This window comes from Haemaphysalis longicornis, unplaced genomic scaffold (assembly GCF_048455015.1).
Source record: "Haemaphysalis longicornis isolate Haplotype H1 unplaced genomic scaffold, Haemaphysalis longicornis Haplotype H1 scaffold_8, whole genome shotgun sequence".
NCBI classification, from domain to species: domain Eukaryota; kingdom Metazoa; phylum Arthropoda; class Arachnida; order Ixodida; family Ixodidae; genus Haemaphysalis; species Haemaphysalis longicornis.
This window is the reverse complement of record NW_027526445.1, coordinates 86902183-86925648: the sequence shown is the minus strand read 5'-3', so window position 1 is coordinate 86925648 and position 23466 is coordinate 86902183. Positions and strand designations below refer to the sequence as shown.

General features: G+C 46.3%; 1 protein-coding gene across 1 annotated transcript in view; it reads right to left on the bottom strand.

Annotated features, from left to right (window-relative positions):
- LOC144148371 (uncharacterized) overlaps window positions 1–18736 on the bottom strand; it is a 33807-nt gene extending 15071 nt beyond the window's left edge. Inside the window, exons 1-2 of the mRNA XM_077679915.1 lie at window positions 17294–18736; window positions 4043–4362 (exon numbers count right to left, since the gene is read on the bottom strand). Coding sequence (XP_077536041.1) covers window positions 4043–4362; window positions 17294–18736 — 1763 coding nt within the window. The remainder of the gene's footprint in view (window positions 1–4042; window positions 4363–17293) is intronic.
- Window positions 18737–23466: the final 4730 nt, after the last annotated feature.

Below are 23466 nucleotides of genomic sequence, written 5' to 3'. Positions count from 1 at the left end.
AAAGCCCGTACCTTAGCTTGTACATGTCTCATCCTGGTCGAGCTCTGGCAACGGTACGGCAGCGCTTCGTAACATCCGAGTAACGATGCTTTCGGTCCGCCCCCGCGTTTGCGACTGCCCTGAAACGTGTTGGGCTTTTCAAAGCGCGCACACAGTCCATTGATTGATTGATTGATTGTGGGGTTTATCGCGCCGACGCAACGCAGACGATGAGGCGCGCCGTAGTGGAGGGCTCCGGATTAATTTTGACCACCTGGGGATCTTTATCGTGCGGCGAAATCTCGTACACACGGGCGTTTTTGCATTTCGCCTCCATCAGAAAAGCGGCCGCCGCGGCCGGGAATCGAACCCGCGACCTCGTGCTCAGCAGCGGCGTAGACAGTCCACGCGTAAGGAGTACTCACTGTGCGTCCGCGCTGTCGCATACCCGCATTATCCTTCGTGTGAGCGCTTCCGTGAGACTGATTGTCTGGTGACGTCACGTGATGTGACCAATCCAACCTCCACATGATGGGCATGTCTGTCTTGGGGATTCCGAATATCGCTATGCTGGTGAGGCGCTATAAAATGCCATTTTACACCTATAAATATCGCTCGTTGATAAAATTCTATTTCTGTATCTTCGTAGGTACTAGACTCTGTTGCCACTGTTATAGATGGGTCACCGATTGCGTTGTGAACTATCCACAGCAAGCGCTGTCTATCACGCTTCTACTATACTATTATGAATGCAGCACTCTTTAGATATTAATCACAAGAGAATATTAGTCACTAGGTGTGTGCTCCACAGTGCAAAGTTGTTGCTTCACAAACTACCTATGCTATAAAGGCTATTGTCATGCGGGCTCTCCGTCCTCCCGCTGAACTAATCCGGTTGCGAGCAGACGCCGATAGAAAATAAAATTCATCCAGCTTCATTAACATACAAAAATAACAAATTATTCTTGCATGTATATACTTCGCACAGGCGAGGATAGAAAAACGTAGGCAGTCGACAGAAAGGTAGAATTGAGCGGTCGATAACTACGGGAAGGCACGCGTATACGGTGAAGTGCATAGCATATATCGACTTCACGTTAAAAAAGGCGGTGGGTTTTCTACAGAGTTCGTTGGCATGATCACCATTTTTCGTTTACGTCGGCCGACAACGCTTGTTAGTGGGACAAGTTGTTCCTGGTAAGGTGCGCGGCTTCACAGCAGCATCCATTTTTGTATAATGCGCAGGTAACCTGACTTCCGTTGAACACATTTACACCTCATTAGTGATAAGAAAATGTATTATGATACCACATATCATTTCCATAATTTCAAAACTGGTGAGGCGTATGATAATAGATAAACCAAGACATAAAAATTGAAATTCTATACATTTTACATTGTTTCAAAATATACTTAAAACGCAAACTTAAAAAAAATGTTGAATAAAAAAAATTTAGAGGTAACAACAAAAACAAAACAAAGTTTACAATTACACATTTACAGCGTTTTTTTTAAAAAACACATGTTTTGTTTAATTGCAATTAAAAAAATGTAAAATTTTTTTTACGCATTGAGTTATTTATGTTTTAAAGTGGGACCAGTTAATTATGCGTTTTCCACAACAGCCTGCGCCCTCTTCCCGTCGTTTCCTCGGCTGGTGCACCGTACCCTGTCTGCCTGCCTGCGGTTGCATAGCGCGAGTAACCTCTATACCCAATGTTTTTAGTGACGTTATTCTGCACCCTCTCCGCCCCTCGGCTGCTGCAACACCACGTTCTTGTCCTCCATTTTTGTTGTGGAGAGGATAGCTTCTCATTTCCGTATCACGGAAGTGCCCGAGGGGCTGGATGTAAACACCTTCACCGTCAGTTTTCCGAAGCATGTATTTTCAGTAAGCACAACAGAATAATCTCTCGAATTCTCACAAAACTGGCTTTCTGTCATATTTGCCAGACTCTGAATGTTTCACTACGTTATGGTTTTTGCCTGTATTGTCAAACAACCGATCGACAGCACAAACTCTTTTCAACACGTGTGCGACAATACTGATAATAATAATCAACTACCGCACAGAATGCCTTTCGTTAATATTTTATAAGAACATGAAGTGATCCCTACGAACGTTCGTGGCCTAGGCCCTCCTAAAATGTTTGTGTAACGTAAAATATGTGATCATATACTGTATTAACATCAAATACGTTCAGCAAATATATAAAAGAAAAATAAGTTTTTTTATGGTATTGGTAACCATTCTTGCATACCTACAGCATAGACCGTATCAAGTGAGCACCAGAGGTCAGGTAGAGTTCGCTTTGTTGGTGTGGTTCATCTTGAACGTTGGTGTAGTGCGCCTGTACATTCTACATCTTGTGTCGAAAAATTAGGTCACAGAAGAGGTTGTTCTGTGTTACACACGAAGGAATTGTAAAGTAGCCTTTATTGACTTATCGAATGCACAAATGGGAGAACGATTTATTGCACAAGAGACATCGAAAAAAAAATTCACCATCTTCTCTTGGGGGAAACCCTGAGGAGGATGCGAAGCAGCAGTGCGGGTTGGTTGGTTTGTAAGTAGAGTTGAAGTAGTATGAGTAGAATTTGTGTGTGGGTTTAGAGTAAGGAGACGCGTCGGTAGGGTGAGGGAGGAGAATGGAGGAGAGACTCGCATGCGCAGTGGAGTAGCGCGCAGCGCCTGTGCGCACCCCTGGTTTATACGGCTGTGAGGAGGAGAATGGAGGCGCAGTGGAGGTGTGGACCGCGCAGCAACAAGGGAGGGAAAATACTCGACTATAAGCATCCTACCGGAAGATGGTGTAGTTTTATTGGAGGGGGGGGGGGTGTTAGAGGGGAGAGGCATTAAAAGGAGAGACAGAGAGAGAGAGACGTTGTACGTGGTATGAGTTTGTCTTTATTAAGGCATTATCATGATCATGTTCAACGTAGCTGACTTCGAGCTGTGGTTGGCGTTCTTCTTTGGTTGCGACCGTCTTACGGGCTCTGAAATGTATAGTCAAGGGCTGTTGTAGTGGATCAACCCTAATGTAGCTGAAGACGAGGTTGATTTAGGTTCCGTGGGTGGTCGTGGGCTGCTTGTAATCACGGCCTGCCGAGACACGCGACGCACGCCGCCGCGGACGACGATGAAATGTCGAAGGTGCGTAAGCGTGCTCGTCTCGTGCCAGCCCAGGAAGACACCGCCAACACTGAAGCTCCTGGAGCCCTTAAATGGGAAGCGTGCTCGTCTCGTGCCGGCCCAGGAAGACACCCTCAACACTGTCGCTCCAGGACCCACTAAAGGGTAACACACCACCGGGCGTTCAGCAAGCAGAGCATGCAGCATGCGCAATGCGGGCGTGGACTGCGCAACAACAACAAGCGAGGGACTTAGCGCCAACCATAAGATGCTTCACATCTAATATCAAGTAAATACACGAATGTTCCACACTATATTTCATTTATAAAGCCCGGTGTTGAAACCCACGTCAAGTGACCTCTACGAATGGAATGCACTAACGTGGCTGTCTGGGCGTGCTGGTTTAACATAATTAGGAGAAGACAGCGCGGTTTACACATGGACACAGGGAAGAATACTCTACACACACGAGCGCTGAACCAACAGTTTTAGTGAAAAAAAGACACACCTATATATACACACACTAGTCACGCTTATCTGGATTTTTATACACGGCGCATGCTCAGAAAGTCCAATTCATTCGTAGTAAGGGCTAGTGGTGGTGAACTAAGGCATGCTTCCCCAAGCCTCTGGATTAATTTAGCTTCAGTAATCTCCCGTGTGATACGGTCAGAGCATTTCTTTACGACAGCAGTTCTATCAAGGAACGGCACACGTCCGCACGTGTGGCAGTGCTGCGCTAAATCTCCATCGATCACTTTTATTTTGTTTTCGAGTGCGTTGTTTACCTTATTTGCATGTTCCCTTAACCTGTCGTTCAGACATCTTCCGGTTTGGCCTACGTAAAATCTGTTGCAGCGGAGTGGAATTTTGTAAACGACCACTTCCACGCATTCAACCTATGCCTTCCTGTGCTTCGTGTTGCAGTACCTTCCCCGCACGGCCTCCGGGTCGCTCAATCTGCACAGCTTCAACATCTTGTTTGGGGTGAAGAAAACGACCTTCACATTTGAGCGCTGGGCCATTTTCCTCAAGTTATGGGAAAGTTGGTGCATGTAGGGGATCACCGCAACCTTCTGCCTGCCCTCCATAGGATCAGCACGAGGCTGAGTTTTCACATGCATTCCTCCGAGTAACCCCTCTGCAACGGAGGTGAGCACCGGCGCCGGGTAGCCAGCGCTTTGCAGGCGTTCCACCTGGCCGTAGAAGCTGGCGGCAGTGAGGTGCGGACATGACTTTTCAAGGGCATTCTTGAAGCACAGAGTGACTTTTCCCCTTTCACAATCTTCGAATGGGCGGAGTTGTATGGTAGAAGGGGTTTCTTGGCGCGTGGTTCTTAGCACCAGCAGACACCATCATTGTCAAATGCAATCCGGATATCTAAAAAGCGCAATTGCCCCCCCACCGGAAGTTCGTACGTCAGGTCAAGTGGATGAAAACCCTCTCGAAACACAGTCAGGACATTCGCACACTCGCGTTCCACGGCATCAGCCTCACAATTGACGACAATCAGGAAATCATCCATGTATCGAAACACCCGCATGGCATTGCTTGCCTCTAGTCCTGCCGAGAGGTTTCTGTCACAAGACGCTAAAAATAAATCGCTTAACACAGGAGCTGTGCAACACCCTATTCAAACTGCTTGCTTTTGGAGATGAGGCACTCCCTCGAACTGCACATACGTAGACTTTAGGTAAAAGAACAGTAGTTCTAAAAAACCATCAACCGGGACACAACACGCATTCTGGAAGGGAACGGAACCAAATCTGTCAATGCTTTCTTCTACGCAGTGGAGCAAAGCGTCACCGGGTAAGGAATAAAATAAATCTTTGATGTCGACAGAGAAGGCCTGATATGAACCTTTGTCACAGATTGTGTTAATAAACTCTAAACTTTCGTCCGAGTTGCGTACTATAAAACGGTCGTCAAGGGCTAAACGATTAAGATTAGTTTGTAAATACTTCGCTAGGCATCGTTCCCATGTTCCAGTTTCAGACACAATGGTTCTAAAAGGTACTCTGACCTAGTCGGTCTTCGCACTGAAAAAACAACCTTAAAAGTCATCTTTGCATATATCCAACACTTTTACAACACTTGCAAGACTTAGCGTATTGCACAGGTTGTTTCCTGAGTGTTTAGTTTTACCAGGGAAACATCTGGGTGGGGAGCCAATACAGACGTCACCGCCTCTCGTGCTTTAGATTTGTACGCATCCGAAGGAAACACTGCAAAGCCTCCTTCTTTGTCCACCGGTAAGACACGCAACGACTGCCCCAAGAAATATGAAGCTACTCGCTTCACAGGAAGCTCACAACCGGCTGGTTTACATCGAATGAGTACATCAACGCCTTCTGATGCAAAGTTTCCAACAACTTCCTCATTGACGTGACGGCAACCACTTCGGACTAGTGACAGTAACTCGGGAGCCGATTTCTTGGGTTCTACAGCAAACTTTGGTCCCCGGGAAAGCACATCGGCAACTTGTTCTGGCAAGGTGACACCGTCCGCTGTGTACACGGAATGCTTCTGGACGCTCTTTCTCACAACGGGTAAAGTTCTTAATTGTTTGAAGACGCGTTGCCACAGGAACTCGGTGCTCTGGTCAGCGAGTCGGTGGTACTCACGAAGTTGGCGCTGGGTACTTGATGAACCAGTTCGACACAACACTTGGGCAGTCAAGATGTCCCTGTACATGCGTGCTCACCTGTGCTCTCCTCCGTTGCACAGGGGTTACTCGGAGGACTGCGTGGGAAAACTCAGCCTCGTGCTGATCCTATGGAGGGCAGGCAGTAGGTTGCGGTGATCCCCTACATGATCCAACTTTCCCATACCATGAGGAAAATGGCCCAGCGCTCAAATGTGAAGGTCGTTTTCTCCGCCCCAAACAAGCTGCAGAAGCTATGCAGATTGAGCTACCCAGAGGCCGTGCGGGGAAGGCACTGTAACACGAAGCACAGGAAGGCATATGTTGAATGCATGGGAGAGGTCGTTTACAAAATTCCACTTCGATGCAACAGATTTTACGTAGGGCAAACCAGAAGTTGTCTGAACGGCAGGTTAAGGGAACATGCAAATAAGGTAAACAACGCACTCGAAAAGAAAAAGAACGTGATCGATGGATATTTAGCGCAGCACTGCCACACGCGCGGACGTGTGCCGTTCCTTGATAGAACTGCTGTCGTAAAAAAATGCTCAGACCGTATCACACCGGAGATTATTGAAGCTGAATTAATCCACAGGCTTGGGCAAGCATGCCGTAGTTCACCGTCACTAGCCCTTACTACGAACGAATTGGACGTTCTGCGCATGCGCCATGTGTAAAATCCAGATAAGCGCGACTACTGTGTGTATAAATAGGTGGGTCTTTTTTTTTCATTAAAACTGTTGGTTCAGCGCTCGTGTGTGTCAAGTACTCTTCCCTGTGTCCGTGTGTAAACCGCGCTGTCTTCTCCTAATCATGACCTCTACGTTCCGGTATTAGAAGGTACGAAGCGACAGCGTTTCATCGACGCCCCGGGGATTGTTGTGGAATGGAGTTCCTGCATTTATCATTTATGCTTTCCAAAGGCCGAATGTGAGAAAAGAGGGCAAGACCACCGCCTGCCCCCGCCTCGCCTTTGACTGTCTCAGTCATTGCGTCTTGTTGTCAGCAGTGACGCATTTCCGAGGAGTTTCGATGAGTACGGCTGAAAGTGGACGGCTTGCAGGCACGGAACAATTGAATATTGCGCCTAAGAACACCGTCTAGTTAAAAGAGAAACTCTCTTGAAACATTCTGAGTGACCTTCACGGTGACAATGGAATTACTCCGAGTAAATTGTCTACGCCCCTTAAATGTATTTCGTATATATGGTTTTGGGGGATTTAGCTCGCCGAAGCTACACCATGGGCTAAGAGGCGATCAGTAGTGAACGAATCGGGATTACTTTTCACCACCTGGGGATCACTTACGCCCCTAAAAACTTGGCAGGTATTGCATTTTGAACTTTAGTGTTTGTAAGCAAACACAACAAAAAAAAAGGTATGAGAAGCTTTGTACCTTACTAAATAAAAACGTAGAGCAGAAGTGAGTTACGTAAGCTCCATCGAACTAGTTTTAGAGATAAACATGTGTTCTTAGCGTTCGCAGCATGATTTATGTTCGTGAGAAACCAGTTCCAACCTGTGTGGTAACGTACTGCCTCGATTTTGGATGCCCTTGTAAGTTTAAAATCTCTTGCAAGAGATGTGATATACGTTGATATCGATGAACGCGAACACAAGATGCTGTTGTCATCTAGTTATCCTTACACACTAACCGATTTTCCATAAATCGAGAGACTGGAGCGGCCAATGTTCGCACTTTACAAAAATTCAAAAAATGATGAAATTGAAGCCTATAAGTTGTAGGAGAGTGCGTGGAGTGTTGAACCGAAAGGTGACGTCATGTAACTAGAAGAAAGGAGTCTGGTCAAAGTTTTTGGCGCCAAAAAGCAGCAACTCATAGCCAAGAAAGGGAAGAAAACATAGTTCAGCAGTATAGAATTCTTAGTAAGCATCAGCAACCTTTTGTCTTTAAAGTACGTGAGCAGAGATATGTTTCTAGTATTTCACCTTATATGCTGGATTATTACAGGCCGAAATTTTCGAGACAGTGCTGTCGCACACACTAGCTGGAGCTACCAATGTTTATGTTACTGGATAAGCACTGGTAGATGGGGACCTGTTTTCAGCATTGCAAATAGCTGCTACTTCGACTGTTTCGTTTTTAAAGACGATAACCTTTCTTAGTTTACCCTAACACGAACATTTTAGCCTGCCTGCGTGCCTGCATCTGTGCCTTCCTGACCGCCCGGTCAACGGCCAGTCCCTGGCTCAGGGCGAGCGGGAAAAAGTTGAAACAACTACTGAACAAACAGTAAAACTACCGAGAATCATTAAAAAACTTGAACCATGCCATTGCTCCTACACACTCACTCCACTTAGCGCCTAATAAACGCAGGCGTGTTTTCCGCAGGATTTCAGTACGTGACCCATAGAAGAGATGCACCTATATTACGAATACACATTATACCTTTTTACCAGCACTGCTAATTATGCTGGTGGTTGGGCCGGTGGTCGTATGCAGGAACTCCCCGCCAAGGTATGACATAATCGCGCGCGGAGGCACCGTTCCTTTTTTGTAGCTTTGCCTCACCCCGCTAGGGCAGCACTCGTGTGGCCGCACGTCATTGGAGCAATAAAACTGATACGCGGCTTTGGTAACCCGTGGCGGGGTGACTCGATCTATCAATTGATTCTACGACACGTGCAGTTTTGACGGAGCAAAGAGAAGAGTAAATTTTCAAAGCAGTAGACAAAATACTGAGAAGCAATAACGTTAATCAATCTCCCAATTAGCGTCCCGCGTGACACACCACAGAAGGTGAACCGCGGCTGCCAAAGGAGTAGACACAATTTGAGAAAACACTCGCGCCGCACCGCCTTCCGCTCCTCGCGGAGCTGCACCGCAAAGCCTGTAGGCGGGTGTACATCGTACATACTTCAATGAAAGAGTGTCCATTGCTTTTTCAGGGGCTAACGAGGACACCATATAGAAAGGTTGACTGATTATTGACGCATAACCAAGGAAAAACGTGGCCGAGTTTTCGAGCCTATGTACGCATAAGCTTTGTAGAACCAGGAATAATGTCGGTAGGGACGATAGCTTCGCTGTTTGTCCAGTCTTTGGGCCAAACGTGAGAAGCTTCCAAATTTTTTGTGAAATTAAACAAAAGAAATGCGTTAAACAATAGGGCCAGTTGCGCGCTCTCCCTTGCGAGTGTCCACGATTTGTGAGAAGGCCGCAAACGATATTGAAATTGGCACATGTTTTTATTGCAATAACCACTGTGGGAAGAAGAGGCGAGAGTAAGAGTCTGAACGGTGGAAGAGAGCGGCGAGCCCATTACTTGTGGAAATTTTCGTCTCGGCCTTCTTTCTTTGTAGGTGGTCCGCACACCGAGCGAACAGAACTTTTTTTTTTTTATTTCCAGTTGGCTGAACATGTGGCTATTATCTGGCTCTTCGTGCCCCGTGCCCTCGGGCCTTTCTGATTCCCCAGTGGTTAAGTTAGCGGTTTCATGGCCTAGAGTTCTCAGTTTTGATTCCCGTTTCAGTTTCGAAACCCCATTTTCGTCTTGGGGCGCGCGATCCCTACAGCTGGTCGTGGCCTATTAGATTCCTCTACAGTTTCTCTCATACTTACCGGCCTACCATTTACCACCTCTGTACCTCGCCAATCACGGTAGTTTTGTGTTAACTATCCGCACGGACAGAGTTCCAGCCTAAACCGCTCCGCGGCTAACAAGAATGTAGCAAATTCGGTAAAGGTACAAAAGACGCTTCGCTGCTCAGCTTTTAACTTCTTTACGTTTACGAAGGTAAGAGATATCTCATTTAAAGGGAACCTTCAACACTTTTTCCAACTGTTTTGAAAACTTCAATGCTTGCAGAACGTACGTGCCCAACAAATGACGACTTTGATTAGGGGGTCGCAAAGTTCCTCAGCCAAAAATAACTGTTCTATGCCCATCAGATAACTTGAAACTCGCTCAAGAGATATTTATTTTCATTCCCGCTCTTGACGTTCTTCGATGGCCTGAAATACGTCATTGGGGCCATGTAGCGGCTGTTGGCTCGTCTCTTTTTGTTGCAGCAATGAAAGCTTTTTAATAGCAAATTTAAAAATACACCAAGAACAACAAAGCAGAAAGGAAAGGCGCACCTGGTGCAAACACCAAATCACGCAGTGTCTCTCCGTGCTTGCGATAAGTGTAGCTTTCGCAGTGCTTCCACACACTAAGGAAAGAGTGAAAGCGTTTATTGAAAGTGTTGCAGGGCCTCTTTAAGGAGAACGCTAAAGAACCAACAGAATCCCCCGATGCTTCCTTCAATGCCTGTGGCAATGCATTACATGCAATTCAATATGCTATTTACGTCTATCATTTCTGCCCTTGGTATAGTAAATCATTAAAACTGCTGGCAGTTTCATTTTTAAAGCGAAATGGCCACGAAGCCACAATTAAGTGAGCCATATGTGTGTATGCTAAAAAAAGGTTTATGATTTCTCTCTTAAGCATTTGGGTCATAATAACGTTTACGAACTGAACAAGGAACTTGCAAGTGATTTTATTTTGTTTCACTTTTAGCGTGACTGTGACGCTGAACAATTCGATCAGCCAACATCACAAGCCAACAAAGAACTGGAGTACTAAATTTCTAAGTATTTTTTCGTTTGAATATACAGATTTATATGGAATTCAAGGTTTGTGGTTCTGTAAATCAATTCAACAAAGCCACCCTTAATTTTTAAGGACATAAGTCAAACTTATAATGAAGGGCGTGAGATTTGCTAATAAGCCATGTTACACCTGAGAAGAAGTGGAGCTTGGGAAGCCACGATTGTCTAACTTGCTTCGCTTAGCCCTGACGTTAAACTCTGAGGAGAAGGTACGCAATTGAACGAGCTGCTTGACGTAGAACGAATGATGGTTTTGTCTTGACAACTCATATGCACCGCCCAGTTCGGTCGAGCTTTTAAGTCCTTTGTATGCAAATAAAACAATCGCTCTGACATCGCACTGCCTTACATCTTTTTATAAACTGTACAACGAGACGGCATCCAAAACAGATGTGAACAAACGCAATAGCTGCGGATCGTTGGACATAATTGGACATGCTTCGTCATCTGTATGTGGGTGATCTGTGTCACAATTTCAAGAAACAGGCAAGAGGGAAGCTAGCAGCAACAACAATGTTTAGTATATAATGACCAAGGAACACGTTAACGGTGTAAAGGAAATACCAGGATATATAGTTTTTAAAGGGCAAGGAACTTGCGGGTTTAAAAGCCGACCATTGTATATGCGTCAGGAATGTACCCTATATCGAAATGGCTTAGCCTGATTAAATTTGTCGAAAGTTTAAGGTGATGCAAAGCATATTTTCTAATTTTTAACTCAGTCAGTGACGCGTCGTTTATGACGCGCTATGACGTGTCGTTTACGGCATATCACCTGAAGTATGAAGAAGAGAACATTGGCTACCTAGAAGGTCTAGAGTTGAAAGTTCGCAACGTCCACATTGTCAGGAGAGCATTGTCTTGGGCTAACCACAAGTTCCCTGCTGCCAAACTGAATATGAGAGCGCGGGGACACTGCACCTGGAAAAATCTCGAATAGATTTTCTATTCACATTCGGAATGACAAGACACCAACGTTGTTGTCTGGAATCAAAATAGCCGTATAACATGCCTACCGCGAGGAAACGAACCTATTTTCTACATTTCCGAGGAGCATCTGAACAGGGAATTTGCCAGCAAGCTTATAAAATATCGTTTAACGCCTACGGTGAAGCGCCGTACGTATAAAATGCAACGTTTCTCAGTTTGAAAGAACTAGCTTTTGTAAATAAATCAGGTCCAGTGAAATCCTGAAAGACGCATTTCAGGTGTAAATATAAAATGATGGAATTATTGAAACCCTGTATAAAAGTCGCGCCACAGTAAGGTAATTTGAACAGTCGTCACGTATAATGGGCCATCGCTAATAAATGCTTCTTGTTTGATTGCTGGTTCGCATTCAAGCAATAGGACGACACAGGACTACAGGGCAAATACTAACCGAAGCCAAGTTCGGTGGCGGTGGCTGCGGTCAGTGGCTTGAAAAAATGTTCTGGTGTCCATCACGTGCGACGCAAAAACATTTGCCGCTCATATACGTAATGCCCTAACAAAATTTGTTATCTTGCTTCAATAAGTTTAAGTTACCCACAAACTGACTCAAACAAGCATGCTAAAGTTTTTAGAAAAGAACCTCTTTTTAATGGGGTACGGTGTTGGTTGGTGCTACTGTACACGTCCCTGTAATCAATGGATACCCTTCCCGTGGGAGCATTCGTGCTTGGTAAAACGGGTGTGGCAATGTAGGGTTAATGAAATGCTGGAAATGTCCTCCCCCATAAGATTCACTAAAGCTTCTTGCATCAGGTGCAGCGCCTTCGCAAAGCGGAGTTCCCGGAAAAGGTGGTCCTCGCTCTTACTGAGTACCTTCTCAGGAAGGTCAAGCACGCCGTTAGAGGTTGACAGATTGTTTAGAATGGCGTTTGAGACATGTGAAGAAACAATGGCTTGCAGTGATGCCGTACGTTTGTTACCCCTCCAACAGACTCTAACAAAATATGTAATTGCTGTGTTAAATGTTTTTTTTTTTCACCAACTTAGAATTGATAAGCCTGAGTCGAATAAATGAACGCGAAGCTCCACGTCAGCCGATGTGCGAGAAGAAGCACGAAAATTCCTTCGTGCCACGTATGGGAAGCCTTCTTAGGCTGTTTATCTGAATTGTCGATGTGAGCAAATAGTATCGTGCCTGAAAACATGTTGCACGAGGACTAATGCATAAACGAGGTTGTCACAGGCCACTTGGGCATTTATTTCCACGATTGCAAATAACCACCCTCTTTGATTGCTGTACCGTCATTGCTCGCCACGCCAATCAGAAAACAGGATAAAATTATGGAGCCGGCTGATAAGTAGAGGCCAGGATAACCATTGCGTGAGCTCACCATCAATGAGTGTATGTTAGAGAAAGATGGGCTATCTGAAAGTGGGCAAGCTTCCACTATTGTCAAATTCTCCTACTGCCTCTCTTGGAACGCACGTCTTACGGCTATCCATTTTGTGAGTGCATGTGACATACCTTTGCTTGGTTGTTTTGTTTGTTGTGCAGGATAATCCCCGCTTTGCGTGCTAAAATTCACGTCTTTCAAATAGATCTCGTTGAAAGGCAGCGCTTGTGAACGTCACGTTTCCCTGTGCTTATCTGCTTTCTTAGCCACATGAAGTTAAACATTCCGTGTCGTCTTGCAAAACCGCTGCAAAGTGGCTGGGGAGCGGCCACTGCTCTACCATTTTCCTTAATGTATGTGTTATTTTTAATATGATGATAATATTTGTATTCCGGTTATTGGGACGGCAAAGCATTTTTTTCATTTTGGATGACCTGTTTTAGAACTGAGAAGCCTGTAGACAGAAAACAAACCTGCGTAATAAGGAAACGCTATATATCTCACCAGAACTAGCGCTCGAGATGATGCGTTCATTCAGACTAGCAAGTTATGTGTGTAGGGTGAAATGCCGTTGCTACAATTGGAAATCAATCGTTTGTTATCACGTCTGCCGCATGTTGAAATGTCGATGGCTGAGGAAAATTCCTTAGTATCTTTGTCACTCTTGGCGAGCTCCTTCTATCATTCTTTCTTTTGGATTAAGAGATCGAGGATAGTTGCGAATAATCAATTATCGGCGGTGCCCTCAGTTGTGCAAACGTTTACTTGAAGGCAGAAGTCGTGTCTCACTTTTGGGTTGCCATTAACGTTCATCATAGAAAACCACTGGAGATATTTATTATGTGGTTGTATTCTAGTACCAAGACTATCTACGTTTACTTACAAATTACCAGTCATTTACATCAAAACACCACGTATTTGGTACAATTGAGCGTCATGTCTTACCAAGATACATCGTTGCGCATCAGCTGACCGATGTACAAGGAGCATGTGACCTTCAGCCTCCGTGTGCCTTGCTCTTTCTGAAAAAAAAAATTGTTGCAGTTTGTCAAAAGCACCACCATTTATCTGAAAGACGGGATCTTACAGGAACGCCTAAACGCACAGGCGTGAGCAGCCCTGCCAATAGTTTTACGTTAACGTCCAGATATTTTATATAAATAAAAGGTATATTTTACTAACTTTAGTATAAGGTATTAGTATCAAATACTTAATAATTTTATTGTTTTGTAGCCAAAAACGTTTTTAAGCGAGTGGTTATGCAGGATACAATATGTGGCAGACGCGGATAGGTTGCAACATACACTGTATGTTGTTTCTACTGAAGAGAATGTATTGGTTAAAGATCATCACTCGCAAAAGAACGCCTCGTTCTAATTCATATTCTGCGGACGCATTGCTGAAATATTTGTAAATTAAACACGGGTTCTACGTTGTTTCGTCAGGTAATCTAGCACAAGAAATGCTACATTTGTCATACATTCATCGCATCCTTAGTCAACATCTCTACACCTGGGTCATTCTACGCCAAACGTATCAGAGAATTCACTCAACCATCTCCGCTTACACTGTAAATATCAAGGGTTTATGACTACACTACGCGATTCCTTCTCACAGCGATATAGGACAAACAATGCTTCATAGGTCTGTTACAGCAATTTGGATGTTGCGCTGGTTATAAAAACCTAAGTTGCAAAAACATTTCGGAAAAATAAAATAATAAAAAGAGCACAGTGAAGCATATCCAGAGGATACAAAAGGAAGTGGTTTTCTTCGCTACAGTTTGTGGTATCGCCTTGCATGCCCTGCCGACTACGCCGGAGGCACCTCGAAGTAAACCGCAGTCGCCGTGCCCCGAACAACACTGAATTTTTATTAGTCCGTGATGAGTATATACAATGCTTGTGCCAGCTGACGTCACAAGGCGCTTGCCTAGCGCCATCTAGATTACATAAACACAACTGTTCAATACAACATTTGCCCCCCTCAAAAAGAGTCACTAACAAGTAAACAACTGGAACTACTAAGCACTTAATGTTACTGATAGTCTTTAAACCACGATGGTGCTCTTCTTTGCCTTGTCGACCGCCTCAGTTCTGGAACGTCAATTTCAACTGGTGTCGGAACAGATGGCTGTACCGGTTGTTCCTGGTTTTCCTGCTGAGGCTCGCCAAGCGGTGTTACTGGTTCAGGCGAAGAGGTTCTTGCAACTGGAGGTGGTGTAACTGGTCGAGGGCAGGGTACCAGCCGATTCCGATTCCAGGTGCGGCCATCGTCAAGCTTGTAATTGTCTTGGCCGCATTGGTCAACAATGGTGAATGGGCTTGAGTAGCTTAAAGCGCCCTTAGGCACGTGACCTGGCAACTTTACTCGAACCAGTTGACCTGCTGCTAGCGGAGAATGCTTCGCAGCTCGTCGACGATCAGTGTAGGTCTTACTTGCTTGTTGCTTCTGTGCTACTCTGCTGCGGACGGATTTCATCGCAGCCTGCGGGTCTTGGAAAAACTGTTTGCCTGGCGCTCCCACAAGATCAAGTTTTGTTCTGGGATGACGGCCATGAAGAAGTACGGAAGGCTTTACTCCTGTGGTGGCATGCGGCGTGAAACGGTAGACTCCCAGGTACTCGGTGATAGCTTCCTTCAAAGGCCGACGTTCTTGTGTGCAGACTTGAATGTACTCTTTGAGTACCCGATTGAACCTTTCCACCTGGCCGTTAGCCTGCGGGTGGTAGACTGCTGAATACGCATGTGTGATGCCGCGTTCCTTGAGAAAACTGTCGAACTCGGAGGCTGTAAACTTATGACCATGGTCTGTTACGATCTCGTCTGGATATCCTTCCCTGCTGAAGATGCTTCGCAGAAAGCAGATGACTGTTGCAGCAGTCACTTTCGCCGAAAAACAAACCTCCGGCCACTTGCTGAAGTAATCGATGGCCGTGATGGCAAAGCGACAATCTGCAGGCACATTGGAAAAAGGGCCCACAATATCGATCCCTAGCTTCTGCCATGGTGCGGTTGGGAATGCAACTGGCTGCAGAGGTGGAGTCGACGGTTTTGCAGACTTGTAAACTGATTGGCATACCCCGCAAGATGCAATCAATTGCTCTACTTGCTTGCACAGACCAGGCCACCAGTATTGTTCACGCAGTCGTTGCTTTGTCCTTGTTATTCCTGGATGGGACTCGTGGGCTGCGTCAAGAAGCCGCGATACGAGGGACGAAGGTACGACGAACTTGTCTCCTCGCAGCAGGAGGTCTCCAACGACTGAGAGCTCAGTCCGTACCCGGTAGAACGGAATTGCCTCGGCAGGCAACATCTTCACTGCAGGCCATGTCGAAGTCGCCCAATTTTTGACCTGTTGAAGCAGCGGGTCCTGCATGGTTAGAGTGACAAACTCCGCATGAGTAACGCATGTTGAGACCACACAAACGCTCTCCCCGCTCTCGTCCTCCTCCACAGAACCCGGGAGGGGCATCCTTGAAAGAGCATCAGCCACCGTATTCTTATCGCCCTTCTGGAATTCAATCGTAAAGTTGTATGCCAGGAGACTGGCATGCCACCTTGCAATTCGGAATGGACGACGACCTACTCCCTTTGTACTCAGGAGTGTGACCAGAGCCTGGTGGTCCGTACGTAGTGTGAATGGGCGACCCCAAAGGTATACTCTCCAATGTTCACAAGCCCACAAGCAAGCAAGGGCTTCTAGTTCCCCAACGGAGTACTTTTGTTCCTGTGGTGTAAGCCTGCGAGAAGCAAAAGCAATTGTTGCAAGGTCATCGCCTCTTTTCTGTTGCAACACTGCTCCTAAACCAAAGGATGAGGCATCCGTAGTGACAATAATGTCACCTGCAGGATCGAATAGCTGTAAACATCCTGCGGCCAAGGAACTTCTTAGCTGCTCAAAACAAGCTTGTCTCGCATCATTCCAAGTGAATGGGGCATTCTTCCGTAGCAACTCGCGAAGAGGCTCGACAAGCACCGCATAATCAGGCACAAACTTTGCGTAATAGCCTACCATGCCCAAAAATGAGCGCAGGGTACTGCTATCTCTTGGTGCTGGCGCAGCCTTGATAGCGTCGATGTTGCTTTGCAAGGGGCGTATCCCGTTGGAACTGATCCTGTGACCAAGGAAGTCTATTTCTTGTACATTGAAAATGCATTTGTCATTCAGCTTCAGTCCCGACTTTGAAATCAAATGCAAAACGTGTTTTACATTCTTGAAGTGTTCCTCTTGTGTGCTTCCATACACAATGACATCGTCGATGTAGCACAAAGTGTTTTCGCAGTTCTGCAAAATAGTGACCATCATTTTCTGGAAAGCTGACGGTGCCGATGCAAGGCCGAAACAGACGCGTTTGAATCTGTACAGTCCACTATCGGTTATGAAGGTAGTCAATTCCCTGCTTTCAGGGCTCAGCAGTACTTGGTGGTATGCGGCTGCTAAATCAATCTTGGAAAAGTAGCTTGCATCGTGCAGTTTGTGCAGTAGTTCTTCCGTGTGCGGCAGTGGAAATTTATCAACAACAACCGCTTTGTTCGGTTCGCGCAGATCGACACAAATCCTTATCCTGCCGTTTTTCTTTTTAACTGCTACGATTGGCGATATCCATTCAGACACATCAACCTTTTCTATGACATCATCTTGCTCAAGGCGCTGCAGCTCTTCGCGTACCGGATCTCGCACCGAAAATGGCAATCGTCGTAACTTAGCAGCGACAGGCGTGATCCCTTCTCTTATCTTGACCTTGTGAACAAACTTTGTTGCCAGTCCCAACTTCCCATCGAACAAATGCGAAAATTGGCAAAACAGTTCAGGATCAAGGCCTTGTGGCGCTTGCGCGATGTGAGTGCATTGCAATGACATACCGTCGATATGCAGGCGCAGTGCTTCGATGGCGTCGATGCCGAGGATGTCGGTACCTCCCTTGTCGACATAGAAGAGTATCTCGGCATGCCGACCCTGGAAGATGACTGGCGCCGTGAAACAGCCCTCTGTGCTTATTCTGCGGCGAGAAAAATCGTAAAGCGACGCTGATGTCGGCTGCATAGGAGGGCATTTCACCCTTGAATACGTGGTGGTCGACAGAATCGAGACCTCAGAGCCCGTTTCTACGAGAAAACTTATGGGTACATCGAGCACGACGACTTCTGTGTGTATTCCTGCATTGCTCTGCCGGGCGAGAAGCAACACGTTGAGGTCGCCGGCTGTACTGCAGGTATCGACTTCTCGGACAGCGAGGGCCCGCTCGTCTGGCATGCCGCTCCTACAGACACGCTGAAAATGTCCTCGTTTGCCGCATTTACTGCATGTTTTATCCCGCGCCTTGCATGACTTGGAATCTGCGAAATGCCGTGAAGACCCGCAACGAAAGCAAGACTTGTGCTGCTCCGGCAGCGGTAATCGTGATTCTGTACGGCATGGCGTCTGACGTTTTTCCACCTTTTGGATGCTCGCAGCCGATGACTGCAGCTCAAGTGAGTATTTCGTAGCTTCTTCGATATTGTTTGCAATAGCCAGCGCACGTTCGAGCGTCAGTGAAGTGCCCTCTAGAAGTAGGCGTTCCCGAAGAACATGGTTGCACGTTTTCGCTACAAGTTGGTCACGAATAAAATCGTCAACTTGCTCACCGAAGGCGCAACTCAATGACAGCTCACGCAACGCCGTGACGAACGCTGCGGCGGTCTCCCCGGGCCGTTGTGTGCGTTGTCCGAACCGATGCCGCTCCACGACGACGTTCGTTTTGGCCGTGAAATAGGCGTCCAATGCAGCCACCGCAGCCTCGTACTCGTCGCTGGTGCTGCTTTCTTCCTTTTCCGCTGCAGGCGGCGTCGACGGCTTCTGCTCCGGTAATGCGTAGTAAACGCGTTGTCCTTCCACACCCAGACAGTGAAGCAACAAAGCTTTCCGGCGCGGAGGAGTGTGGGCGTCACTCCCCGATGCTAGGAGATAATTCTTGAAAACGCGATGCCACTGCGTCCAAGGAATTGCCGGTTTCCCCGGCGTCGGCAGGAATTCGGGCGGTTGGTGCAGGCTCATAGCTCCCCGTGTTCGGTTACTTCACCACTCGTCGCCAACTGTTGTATCGCCTTGCATGCCCTGCCGACTACGCCGGAGGCACCTCGAAGTAAACCGCAGTCGCCGTGCCCCGAACAACACTGAATTTTTATTAGTCCGTGATGAGTATATACAATCCTTGTGCCAGCTGACGTCACAAGGCGCTTGCCTAGCGCCATCTAGATTACATAAACACAACTGTTCAATACAACACAGTTCACGGAGAGTTGCTAGTGCGTCTGAAAATTGGCTTTCCGGTGAAGCAAAGCAGCGTTTCAGAGCACCTTTTACAGGTTTTGTAATGTTGTGACACCGTTTGTATAAACCACGCACCTACACACTTTCTTATATAGTTGACGCTAAGCGGTGAAAAAGTAATAAAACCCTGCAAGTAGGAAGTTTCATCTTACTAAAGGCATTTACTTTAAAGAAATTGCGAAATTCCTCGTTCGAACACTTTTTCGCAACGTGCGGTGAAGGATGTAAAAATACAGGTTTAGGCTCATTTGAAAGGGCGCACAGATGGAATTTCTTTCAAAAAGTGTAATCGGAGTATTTTTAGTTTAAAAAAGAAAATAATTTTTATGCTGAGACGGCCGCCCGTACATCCTTGCGGCATGTTGACATGCCGCAAGGTTTGGTGGTTTATAACTATGGTGCCTGCTAGGTAGGAGCGACTCCAAACGCATATTCAGGCCTTCCGTGGTGCCGCAGACGATGGGTGTTATTATTTTGTAGCTGTTTATCCGGGATAGCCAAGAGGTCGGGACGTCGGCCCTCCGGCGCGTCACAGTGGGTTCCACACCGCATCTTTATACGGACTACAAGGCAGTGATATGAAATATGCGTCAGGTATGCAAGAGCTCCACTATTTTAAGGGACATCCACAACCTACTATACACGCAAACGTTCCCTCTCAGGCTGCTGTGTCGTCGGCGAAATACGATTCAGCGTATAAAGATCACTACCCTCAACCATTGCCCCTGGGGGCATCGAGCTGCTGCGTTGCTGACGTCAGGTGCACTAGAAAACTTTCTTTAACGGAAGCAAGGTCTCAGGCGCGCTCCACGTGCGCTCATCCCCGCGTGTGGAACAGGCATCGCCAGGACAGTTGTTCGCTGGGAAAAGGTTTTGCTTGGCAGACTCCGCGCTCCAGTAGCTCTTTTATCTTGTATGACCCAGGGGTCGCCCTCACACTACCATGCCCAGTTTTTTGACACCTACGCTTTCTGCACAGTTCATGCAGAACAAGCGGAGGCGATTCATCTATTACAGATTTGTCCTTCCAAGACTCAGCGAGAAGTCGACACCTTAAATGCAAAACCCTCCATCCTGGGACACAAAACATACCTCCAGCCGTGGCGCTGGAACACACCCATCGCTCTTTTCTTGCCATCCTTTGCGGGACGTGTGCATACGTGCGCCTGAAATATATTTTATGCCAAGAGGCATATCATAACAAATAAAAATGATCAATAGGGCGCGGACAACTTCTTTGCAGCATACTGTTGTTTTTGCACTTTTCGTGTGCATGACGTACCAAAACTTCAAGCTCATGCTTCATATCACAGTCTTCAGGTAAACTGCAAAGAACTGAAGTCAGCAATTGTATGCAACATCGCCAATAAAGACTGCGGGGGCAACCACTCTCGGCGTGTCCCGTAAAAACGCCTCTCGGCGAACTTTGGAGAGCACAATATATATGCACGCAATTTAGGACTTTTATGTTGAGCACTACATAGCAATGTTTGTTTCAAACAAGAACAAATGATAGGAAGCCCTAACAAATATTCAGAGAAGTTTTTACACGCTTGTCAAGACTTCAAAATGCACCACATCATAAGTAAGAATAAGAAAAGAAACAGAAAGAACTAAAAAGCAGCCTAAACTTTTTGGACATTACCTGTCCTTCAAAGTTCGCCGATAATTATTGCGTACTCGCGCAATACCCCCCAAGTCGTACCACTGGGTAAATCCACAAACCAATATACACCCCTTCGTGGAATACTACCATTCAGAAGTCATTAGGGATATTATGGTAAGATTGCATGCCATCCTTTCGGACTGTCTTGATCAGACGGTTGCGGGCATCGGTACATCCGAAGCTGCCGAGTTAAACGATTTGGAAAACAAATTCTCTAGCTACTGAAAAAAATAACTAATGTTTAGACGGGGTATTATGACGGTGTCAGAACAAGCATAATTTTCTAACGTGAGCTACCACGAAAACCACTTTAATTTTCGTCTGAGTGAAACTTTTTTAGCACGTGGAAGGATGGCTTGCGGCGGAGCTGGTGGCCACTTTGATTGATTTCCAGCCAGTGCCAGTCTTCAGAGACGCTTCCATGGACAAATATTTCACCCCATAAACTTTTTACGATGTCGGAAACGATCATCAAAGAAATACCCCGGCGCTCGGTGCCAGGAGAGAAAGAGAGAGAGAGAGAGAGAGAGAGAGAGAGAGAGAGAGAGAGAGAGAGAGAGAGAGAGAGAGAGAGAGAGAGAGAGAGAGAGAGAGAGAGAGAGAGAGAGAGAGAGAGAGAGAGAGAACATTTATTCGAGCGTTCTATTCTAAAGTGGGAGTGGTTCCCTAGTCCAGGAATTTATCAAGTGAGCAGAGAGCCTTCGCTCTGGATGCCAGGAGCTACTGGACGTCCCGATGGTCGCTCGTCACCAGGTTCTCCCACAGCTCAGGGGTGGGAAGAGGGGATCGGAGAGGTGGAAGTTGGGGATTGCGCACACACTGTATTATAATATGAGCTAGAGTTCCGGGTTGTGAACAAAACTTGCATACAGCAGAGTATTGAGTTCGAAACATACGATGCAGGAGAACGGGGTGAGGAAAGGTATTGGTTTGTAGTCTGCGGAGCAGCGATTCTTCTACCTTGGATAGTGCAGGGTAAGGGAGAGGGAAGTGTTGTCTGTCGGACCGGTAATATTGCGCGATGTCTTGATACGTTACGAGCGGGATTGACGATGTGGTCTCTTCGGAAGCCTGGAGAGAAAGGGCGCAGGCTTGCTGATGAGCAAAGTGGTCAGGGAGGAATGGCCAGGAGTCTAGATGATATTACCTTTCCGGCAGGGTAAATGTGGTAAAAGTCGCTTTAAAGTAGAAGGGGCCACCCTCGGCTAAGAAGCTTCGGCAGGCAGCTTGGGAATCCATGATAATGATTGGGTACTTCGTGTGTATGAGGGTTAGGGCGATAGCTAGCTCCTCGCAACCCAGGATGATGATGTCTTGATTGATGCACAGGTATTGAGGGGGCCCTTTGTGGTGACTGCGGATACTTCGTGTTGACCATTAGGGTAGGTACTAGTATCCGTATAGGCGAAATCTGTTCTTTTTCCATAAATATTCTCATGTGCTTGGCTTCGGGCTTGTCGGCGGCCGGGATTTAGGTCAGGGAGAAATGGATGAGAAACAAAGAGCAACTGTTCTTAAGAGGCAAAAGTGTATTTTTCTATAATTTCGACACAACATTCATGTTTTTTCTTCTAGTATCTTTGTGTATTCGATCCTGGATTCTGTGTGTTTTCTTTTGCTTCTGTGCGCGTTATTTTGAACATTGCACTGTATCTCGACCCTTGCCCTCCCTTATGTAATGTCCTCGGGCTCTTAAGGATGAAAGAAATGAAATGAGGTGAAATGAACTCCAAAGATGGTTTCAGTCGACAATTCCTGTTAAAGGTACCTTTCAGCACTGTTTACTATAACCGCTAACAACTATCAATGCTGAACTCACGTCCAACTATGCCACCTTAACTTTTCAAGTGCCAAAAAACCCACGTCGGCGACAACGATGAAAACTGTAGCCTACTAAATGCACTAAGGCTTGCTGGCAGACCATTTCCTACTAGATTTCTATCCCGTACATGGACGCAGCGTTTCGGAATTCATTTAGGAGCACCAGCATCTCGTTACCAGCCGATAACAGTCTTCCGATGTCCAGTACCACCCAGCCAGGCTTCTTTAAAGCGAAAACTGAAGACGCACGCGAACTGCGGTGCGGACGAATATCTACGCCTCCGCGCAGGAACCGTCGCTGCAGTGAAGGGGGCTTAATCTGCGCCGTTTAAGGCCACAGTTGGCGATCAATATAAATTTTTTTTTTCTCGATTAAACCGAAGAGTACTTCGATTAAACTTTCTGAAATGAAAGGCATTTTTGACGTGTATCACGTCACTGGTTGCTTACTTTTAGCTTACGCGAAAAACATGCGGAAATCGCTGTGAATTTTCGCAGTCGAGAATAGGGCCCAAAGGGTATAAAGTAATCATCAGTTCATTTTTTTGTTACCTGAGTAAAAGTTTTTCTTCTTTTTTGGGTAATCCATCCTTCAGCTTTTTGTTGTATTTTTTTACTTTTTTGTTGTTTGTGTGTTTTTTATCTCTTTCGCAATTTCTTGTGTTCTATTTAACACGAAAGTGTTTTAATTTTCGGAAACACCAACTTTTCACTCACTTCATATCCGTAACGCAAATGCAGCCAGTACAACGAACACCGGAGAAACGGCAGGAAATGCTTCATAGACGCGGCTGGTGCTGCCATCAAGGCTGAGGTTAAGTAAAGTAGAGCATCATGACGCTAACAAGCACCGCATTGGCGCACCGATCAAGCAGTGTAAGCTGCATCGTGTCTCAGTGCGATGGCTGCGTTGCCCCGTGTGAGACAACTACTGCATTACGCGCCGCAAAAAGGCAACGGCGCCGAT